Genomic DNA, 9,004 nt, shown 5'->3' with positions numbered 1-9,004 from the left:
TTTTAGTTTTGGCTGCATTGGGTCTTCGTTGCTGCGTGTGGGCTTTCTCTAGTTGCAGCGGGCGGGGGCTACTCTTTGTTGCGGTGTGCGGGCTTCTCACTGCGGTGGCTTCTTTTGTTGCAGAGCACGGGCTCTAGGTGCGTGGGCTTCAGCAATTGTGGCTCACGGGCTCAGTAGTTGTGGCTCACGGGCTTAGTTGCTACGCAGCATGTGGGATCTTCCCGGACCAGGACTCGAACCAGCGCCCCCAGGGAAGCCCCTAAACTCAATTTTTAATTTACTTCCTCTCCTAAAACCTGCTCTGCCTCCTGTATTTTCAGTCTTATTTCTCTGACTCTCTGTTCTCTCTCACATAACCCTGCCTCCTGCCAGTCCTGCCTTTGGAGAATCTCCCACCCACTTGGTCCCCCTCTGTTCCTGGGCCCACCTTAGGTTTAGTCCTGCTTCACTCTACCCGGGCTCGTGACAGTAACCTCCCTCGACATGTCCCTCCTTCCACTCAGGCTGACGTGCTTTATCTTCCCAGAGTCTTCTGAGAAAATGAAGGTGATCGCGTCACTCTGCTGTCTTAAAGGTCTCGGACTTGCTGCTGTTGTTGTCGTCCTTGTTGTTCTAACCAGATGAAATCTGAACCCCACAGCTCTGTGTATGCTGTCTGGCCCCAGTATGGCCCTTCAGCTTCACCTCTGTCGTTCTGCACCCAGCCGCCTACCGGATGCTTCAGCTGCAGGGGAGGCTCGCTCTCCCGAGGTGGCTCTGTGCGTCTGCACTTGCTTTATTGCTCGACTGCCTCTTCTGTCTCTGATCTCCTGGACACACTCCTGTTCGGGAACATCTCGGATTCCTCCAGGGTGAAGCGGACATCCTCCTGTCTCCCCCGAAGCGTGTTCAGGCCTCGGTCATGGCCCTTTCCCTGCTGGGTCATAATCGTCTGTGTACGTGCAGATCCGTTCATCTTTCAGCACCTAGCACATAGTAGGCCCTCGGTACATGCTGGTTCGGCGCCTCGAGAGTGTTTAAAACAATAGGAAATATACTTGTAAGCAAACAGAGGACTAGACGTGTCTCTCTTTGGCTCAGTCAGCAAGGGAGTGGCACGTGGCCTGTGGAGAAGCCTCCCTCAGGCAGGGACCGGGGTGCGAGATGAAGATCCTGCCTGATCACGCGTGTACCCCTCCCTCTCCTGGGCCTGTGAGTGATGGTGTCGCCCAGTGGGAGAATACTCCCGGAGTGCGAGCCCTGGGGTGGGAGCCCAGCTCTGCAGGTCACCCTCTCGGGGCCTTGGACCAGTCACTAACCTTCGTTTTCAGGAAGAGACATTTGATATTTACTTTTACACTTTCCTGATTGTTAATTTTGACACAGGAAGACTTCACATAGAAACTGCCTCTTTTTTGTCATTTCTCTTTTCTTTTTTAGCTTTATTGAGCTAAGATTGACGAAATTGTAATATATTCAAGGTATACACCCTGATGGTGTGATGTACACAGACATCATGAAGGGATTCTCCATCCTTTCGGTCGAGTTATCAACACATACGTCATCTCACGACTTCCTTTTTTTCTGTATGAGAACACTTAAGTCCTGCTCTCTTAGCGGATTTCAAGTCTGCCACACAGTGTTATGGAGTCTAGTCATTGTGTTGTACCTTAGACCTCAGACCTCATTCATCTCATAACTGAAAGTTTGTCTCTTTCACCACCCACTGCCATTTCTCACACCCCCAGCCCCTGGCAGCTACTGTTCTATTCTCTGTGTCTCTGAATTTGATTTGACTTTTTTCCCCCCAGATTCCACATATAAGTGACACCACGCAGTATGTATCTTTGTCTGGCTTATTTCACTGAGCACAATGCCCTCCAGTTTCATCCACGTTGTTGCAAATGTCATCTCTCTGTTGGTGAACAACAGTTCTTAACTCAGTGCCAGTAGGGATGTTTTATTTTTCCTGAATCCGTCTCTCCTTGCAGCTTCAGAACGAGTTAGAGAAGGGTGAGCGGGACAACTCAGAGCTACAGGAGTTTGCCAACGCCGTCCTGCAGCAGATAGCAGACCGCTGCCCCGACATCCTGGAGCAGGTGGTCAGCGCCCTGGAAGAGTCATCGTGACCGTCTCCGTGGGGAGCGGCCAGCCCAGTACCGTAGCCCGCTCGATGAGCCCAGGAGCCGAGGAGGGAGAAGCACGAGGAGGGGGCGCTCAGACGGCTCTTGGCAGCAAACACACACTCCAGACTCTGCCCTGTCTCGGTTAGTCCCGCGAGTGTGGCTCCAGCACCGTTTCTGCGTCTGTCCTCCTGTCTTCCACTGTTGTCTCTGCGCTAATTGTCCTGCTGTCCAGGGCGGGTGAGTGGCCGAGCCTCCGTGGAGAGCTGCCATCCAGCCATCGGCAGTGACACCGTGGACGCGGGCGGCTGTGCCCTGACAGAGGGACACGGGGCAGAGCCCTCCTCCCTTCTGTCCGTGGCGTGAGAACTAGGTCTGGACTCTGCAGAGCTCAGCTCACCGAGAGACGCCTTCCCTGCAGACCAGGGCGCCGCGTGTTCTAATGTCACAACAGGTGCTTTCTCGTAAAAGGGTAAAAAAGACAAAAAACAATCTCAAAAAGAGTATTAAAAAAGGAGACGGCGGGGAGAGAGAACAGGGACAGAGAGCCGACCAGCTCTTCTCTTTCCCATCCGTCCTGGTTACTCTCCACCAGGGCCGTCTGTGCGGGACTGCGGGCAGGCTGCGCCGGGGCTTGGAGATCCTGGCCTCCGTGCCTCACGGGTGCCTGCGCTTCTCCTAGCCTCTGGGGCGAGTCCCTCTTGTTGAGGACCTTGGTGTGTCAGATCACATCTGTCACTGAAAGAGAAGAGGGCAGTGTGGTCACCCCCGCAGCTCTGCTTCTGTGGAAGGCGACCGGTCCTCGGGGTCAGGCCGGCTTCTCCCAAACACCTCCCTCGTCAGCAGTCTAGGCCCCAAAGCGTGCTTCTGCCTCACCCCACCGCCCGTGCTCCACGCTCCGGCGGCCCAGCCCCCGCCCCTTCAGCTTTCCTGCTGAACCAGAGCTTCTGCTTCGGACGAGTGTTTCTCTTCCCACACGCATCCCTTCCCCCTTTCTTTCATTCGGATAATCGTTATGAAGTGCCTACTGTGTACAGGTCGCTGTCGGGCACCCATCCTGGAAGAAAGCCTGTCTGCAGGGAGGGAGGGCAGTCGAGGATTCTGTGAGACCCACCTGGTCAAGTCAGAGCAGTAAGAGGCACACCCTTCCCCTCCCCCATCTTAATAGAAGGTATCTCTTCCAGAAAAATCTTCCACAAATCAGCATTTCTCGTTATAATGGAATTTATGGGTCTTGGGGGGCAGAGAGCTGAGTCACTTACTCGCCTGCAGAATCCCATCTGGTGACTTGGGATTCGGGGTTTTGTCCCCCTGAGAGAGTGTACTGTTTAATGGGCTGCAACGGTGGATGGTGTTTTCTCTAGACATCCAGGTGCACCTTGTCGAACTCAGCCAGGTCCATGTTGCAAAACAGAAAATTGACCCCAAAGTTGCAAATCCCGTGGAAGGTATTGACGTATTCCCCAGGCGTAGATAATGGCAGCCTTAAATATCAGGCACCAAGAAGTAGATCACTTCACCCAGCTCTGTAGCCCCTTGACCACCTCTCTGGCCAGACACCCACCAGACGCTCACATCCTGGTAAGAGTTGCTGGGCTCGATGGGTCTGTCTTGCGTTTTCTCCTTTCTCCTCCCCAAGTTCTCCGATGCTGCCTGTTAGGTCCTCACAGCCGTCAGTCCTGTATCTTCCCGCCAGCAGCCTGTGACTGTACCATTAACTTACATGGTCACATCTCCAGCTTCCCTGACTCCCTGCCGTAAAACAAGCTCTCCCTGCGAGAAGCTGTCGAGTACTCCTTACCGAAGGTTTAAATGGACTCTGCTCATAAATTTCTTACTGAGATGCTTCCTGATAGCCAGGCTGGCTGGAGAGGGGGTGCAGCGGAGGTTAGACAGCAAGGGGTGACCGTCTGTGGTCAATTACCTCAATCCCGTTTGTTTATAGCACTGCCCATAAATCATGTAGAAAGCCCCCAGTATTTTAGGGCTGGAGTCTGGGAATCTCACACTGTCCACCACAGAGCAAGAACTGCGGTAGAAAGACACCCTCCCCGGGAGCACAGCAAACAGGGAACAGGACCCAGAGGCCACGTGCAGAGCAGCAGCGGGCCTGGCCAGCTTCTCTCTAGCTGGTCTCCCGGGTCCTGCTGATTCCACGTCACCCATCAGATTCCACCCCTGCCACCTGCCCTCCTGCCTGCTCTCCTTCCTGTGGCTTCCCCTCCAGGGCCTTATGGGATTCCTCTGGGCAGGTGCTTCTGAGAAGAACAGTTTCTGGGCAGACGCCATCTGTCTGTCTCTGAAGCATAGCGGGACTCTCCTCGGTGCATCTTGGGTGGTCGTCCTAGCATCTCAAATGGTCCTAGGGGCTGTTTGGTCCTGGATGAAAGTCGGCTCTGGCTAAAGTTTAATAGTGAACAAGGACCTGCCTTTATACCACAGGCAAAGTTAACATCGTTTTTAGCATTTAGAGTGTCTTACTAAGTTTAGGTCATCCATTGAGCCAACATTTGCTAAATGCACAATTCCTATCACACGAGATCTGTCGTTCCGTGACCTCTTCTGATATTCATGGTTTCACAAGTTCATGCAGCTGCTACCGAAGATCTGTAACCTTGAAAACTCACTGCGGGTTACCTGTGATGTTCACCAAACTCCTCCATCCCATTGGCAAGTCTCGTTCCCCTTAGCACCTGAAGCTCTGTACCCAGATCAAAGTCATCACGAAGGGGGAAGCAAGAGGGAGAGTGGGTGGCATCCGCCCTGGGGCTCAGGACAGAAGAAGGACAGTGCGACCATGTCCTCTTCCCATGTGCCTCCATCCCAAGCATTCACTGAGCTCTTGATGCGGTGTCTGGACTGAGATTTGCAAGGACTTGGATACCGTTTGAAATGGAAAAGATTTTAAGTGGGCTTTAACATGTGAAGAAATAGGAATGGGAATCCCCAAATCCATCTCGGCTCTAACCTTGACCGTGTACCTTACCATCTGAAGGCGCCTCTCTTCCTGACACTTGGGCTTTAGAAATACTAGTGAAGCAGACGGGACCCGAGGCACCTCCAGCGTGATTGGAGGCAACGGGGCTCGGCCCTGTGTGTCCATAAAGGTCTGTTGGGTTTTCTGCAGGAGCCACTGGCTCACCCGCTCCTCAGAGGGAGAGGAGAAGAGGAAGTCGTCTCCAAGTTTTGGCCGATGGCTGGTGGTCAGGATCGGCTTTGGGATTGGCTGCTGGAGTCCTGCTGACCCCGCCCGCGCGCCCTCCTGTGGAGCCCACTGTGTAAGCACAGGCCCACAGGTGGCCTCGGGGCCGTTGAGGCAAGAGCAGCGGAGGAGGGCGTGGCCATGCAGACGTGGCCCTCGAGTGGTTTTTCCCGAGTCCCCTCGGACGGACCCTGCGTCCCGCCCCCGCAGCTTCGTCTCCCACCGGTGGGAGCCCAGGGCTGCGGGAGGGGAGGGGAGGGCGTGGGGGGCCGGGGGAGCGGGCAACTGGGCCGAGCAGACCTGGGCCCACCCGCACTGCCGGCCCCAGCTTCTTGGCAGGGACGCACCGTCAGATAAGTGTCTTCAGAGGAATCTGGTGTTTCCCCCACGTGAACTAAGGGAACATTTGGGCAAGAAGAAAACATCCAGGGGAATCCTTCTGAACAAAATGGCTGTCTTACTCTTTTTAAGCAAAAACTTTCCAAACTTTTTAGTGTCAAAACTGTAACCAAGTGTCTCCTGGGTTTTTCCAACGTGTTTGGCGAGTGCTGTGACCCTGTTGTAGGTATTTCTCCTCCTGACTCTTGGGGGAGAGGTGGTTTTAGGGATTGATTTGGGGGGAGTGGGTTTTTGTCCCACACCCACCTCCTCTTTTGTTTCTCTGCTTGTCGATGTTGTCTGTGTGGTTCAGAGAATTGGGGCGGTTACCTTGTGTCCACTGTTGAGATTATTAAGATATTACAAAGTAGTTGTAGGACTGAAAAATTAAAGAGCTGTGTTTTTAAAAATCCCTCCAATATCATGTTAATAAAGGAATTCAAGCTATGGGGCAGCCAGGCTCCTTCCATCCCCCCCGAGTTGGCTGGGATGGCAGCTGAGCTGGCCTCTGGGGAAACACGGTGGCCATGGTCCAGGCAGGCGACCACCCAGGGAAGGAGGCAACCACAGAGTTAGGGGAACAGGCTCCTGGGCCCCGGTTTGCCCGTCCACCTTCAGGACCTCTGCGGGGTGTTTCCAGATCTGTGAGCCCACACTGGCCGCAGCCCCGTGTGCCGGATGCTGTGTGGTCACCTGGGCCTGGCGCCGGACCTCTTCCTGCCCACTTGGTGCTATATCGTCCCGTGGCCCATCCAAGACGGGCCGAGCCCCGGCCAGCCTGGAGCCTATGATCTGGATGGGGGAGTCCTCCTCAGAGCCCAGTTCCTTTGGCTTCGGTTCCTGGATCCTTTCCCTGAAAGCTTTTTAGACCCCAGGTCTCCCAGGCCCAGGCCATCCGTCTGGGCCCTAGCAGTGGCCTGGCCAGGAAAGGAGGTGGCCCCTGCCAAAGCCAGAGAGCCCCCCCGGGCTGGGGCAGCCCCCCACCCTCCCACAGCAGTATTGTGCTCGCCACCTCGGCACGGTGGACCCCTGGGGGCGGCCCGGGGCCTTCGAGCCCAGCGGGTGTGCAGCGGGTGGACTTGGGCCTCCTGGGACGGCTCCCGCTGCTCCAGAGGGAGAGCTGCCCTTTGATGAGGCCCCAGGGCGCCGGGCACTGACCCCCTGTAGCTTGAGTTCCTTCTGGCAACAGTAGCTGCCGAGGGGTGGGGTCTGTGAGCGAACGCACCGCTACCTTCAGCTGTGTACCTGCCCCGTCGTGTGGCTGACACGATCATGACGTTACGGAGAAACTGAGTTAGAGTCGAATTTGCCTTGATAATTATTGTAAACACTTTGTTCATTTTTTTTCTTTTTTATTCACAAACTAAATCCATCAGGAAATTATAAAGTTATTTAAAAATCATGTGCTGTGTCTTTCTTTGAGCCTCACGCAGTCTGCTCATCCAAGTGGAATGTGTCCTCAGATGCTTTGCAAAGCAGGAGAGGCCTGCGGTCCCCACGAGGTCAGCCCCACTTGGGGTACCAGGGATGCAGGGATGCCCGGGTCAGGGGAGGGAGGAAGAGTGGACAGCACCCTGGCCCTGACGCGGAGAAGGGGGCGCCCCTTTGGGTGCCCACCTGGACTCCAGCTTGGCAGCCCCCTCGTTGCGTTTCACAGTCCGCACACCAAGGCCCAAGCCCCTGTCCCCGATTCAGCTCTAACAGTTCCAGGTCTTAGAACAAGTGCCCACAGGGCGGGCGCGGCTTCAGAGGGTCTGGTTCAGGGGGTGCTGGAGCTCCCCTGGGACGTGCACCCATGTGTAGACTCAGAGGTGTGAGCTGCGTCAGCCGACAGAAGGCGAGTACCAGGAGTGCCAGGCTGCCGAGAGCGTCTGCTCAGGAAATCTCCAGTCGGGTACCAGGAGTACCAGGCTGCCGAGAGCATCTGCTCAGGAAATCTCCAGCTCTGGCATTTGTCTTGGCCTGGTACTCAGGGAGAAATTATTCTGGGCGCTCTGGTGAGAGCTGGTTTTCTGCTTTGCTTGTTTCTGTCTCCCCCACACGGGGCTGGCCTGCTCTCGTGCAGGTCCTGCTGGCCCCCGACCTGGGCGTTGGCACTGGGGGCCGAGTGCCGCCACCCCGTAGCCCTGCCACGCCTGACTCTGCCCGGCCTCACCCCCTCCAGCCTGGGACGCGGCGCTGCTCACAGGGCTGAAGACCCGCTGCTGCCCGTCCTTCCCTTGTAAAGCGGGAACAGTTTCGCTGGCAGGATGTGGAGTTTGCTGCACGTAATCACCAGCGTGAGCAGGTGTGTCCACAGCCAGCCGTCAGGTAGCAGTGGTCGCTGTCCCAGGTTTTCCATTCATCCTGTCTCACTGCTTGTTGTTGCACCCCGTGGTCACCAGCTCAGCTGCAGACAAAGGGATGCAGGGACCCCGAGGTTTAAGGAAAATACGTGAGAGGAGAAGTTTCAGTGGAGAATTCCGTCCATTCACTTGTTTTTTTCTCCGGATCCGGAGAAGATTGTGATTATTTGGAGCATCTCGGGCTGACCCAAAGACAGTTAGGGGCTGGTTAGACCCTGGGTGAGGGACCATTCTGAGGACGCTGGCTTGAGATCCACACGCTTTCCCAGGTGTCCGGGGGGTTCCCTGGACTCGCAGCCCGGAGCCTCGGCCGCCCTCGACCTCATCTCCCAACCTTCTCCAGGTCACAAGCTGTAACGGGGATAATGGACGATCCTCTTTCACCTGTTTGAAAGCTGCTTTAAGAGTGTGAAGCATAGAGTTGCTTTCTTCACGTCTGCGATTTGCTTTAAGATCATCCAGCCCGTATGCCGCGGAGGCAGTGACGAGCGAGGTGTGGACCCGGGGAGACTGGCCGTGAGCCATTGTCCAAGCCGGGCGTTGGGCCCCCAGCTCTTCACACTGCTCTGTCCACCATGTGTGTCTTCTTAAACATTCACACCCTGCAGCTGTGCTTGCCGGGGATCCCACATGGACCTTCCCCCAAGACCCCCGGATCCCTCACCCACGCTCAGCAGCTCAGCTTCGGGCTCCCGGGACCGTGGCCTGGGCGCCAGTTCAGGACTCGGCACATCACGTGTTTGTCTCGTGGCACCTTCGTGGCCGTCGCGTGCGGTAGGTCCTCTTGCCCCATTTCACAGGTGAGCCCAGGGCGGCCACACAGCTTTCCCAGGGCTGTGCCCTCGTCCACGGCGGGGCTCTGTCTCCAGAGCTGTGCTCTCCACCCCCGTCAGTGGCCACCTCTCTGGGCGCGCGGGGTCCACGGGGGCGGGGTGGGGAGGGGAGGTGGGCAGAGGAGGGCAGGCTGGCCCTTCACA

At 56.1% G+C, this 9,004-nt stretch overlaps 1 protein-coding gene across 4 annotated transcripts in view; it reads left to right on the top strand.

Annotated features, from left to right (window-relative positions):
- Positions 1-7,084, top strand: part of ERC1 (ELKS/RAB6-interacting/CAST family member 1) — a 348,818-nt gene extending 341,734 nt beyond the window's left edge. For 3 of the 4 annotated variants that reach the window (XM_024733026.1, XM_024733027.1, XM_024733025.1), the window contains one exon: positions 1,971-7,084. In XM_024733026.1, the coding sequence (XP_024588794.1) occupies positions 1,971-2,108 (138 nt within the window). In that variant the 3' untranslated portion in view covers positions 2,109-7,084. The remainder of the gene's footprint in view (positions 1-1,970) is intronic. The other variant, XR_003001538.1, reaches the window with a different exon arrangement.
- The last annotated feature ends 1,920 nt before the right edge of the window (positions 7,085-9,004 follow it).

Source organism: Neophocaena asiaeorientalis, unplaced genomic scaffold, assembly GCF_003031525.2.
Source record: "Neophocaena asiaeorientalis asiaeorientalis breed wild unplaced genomic scaffold, Neophocaena_asiaeorientalis_V1.1 scaffold150, whole genome shotgun sequence".
NCBI classification, from domain to species: domain Eukaryota; kingdom Metazoa; phylum Chordata; class Mammalia; order Artiodactyla; family Phocoenidae; genus Neophocaena; species Neophocaena asiaeorientalis.
The sequence above is the reverse complement of the archived record's forward strand: the minus strand, read 5'-3'. Positions and strand labels throughout refer to the sequence as shown.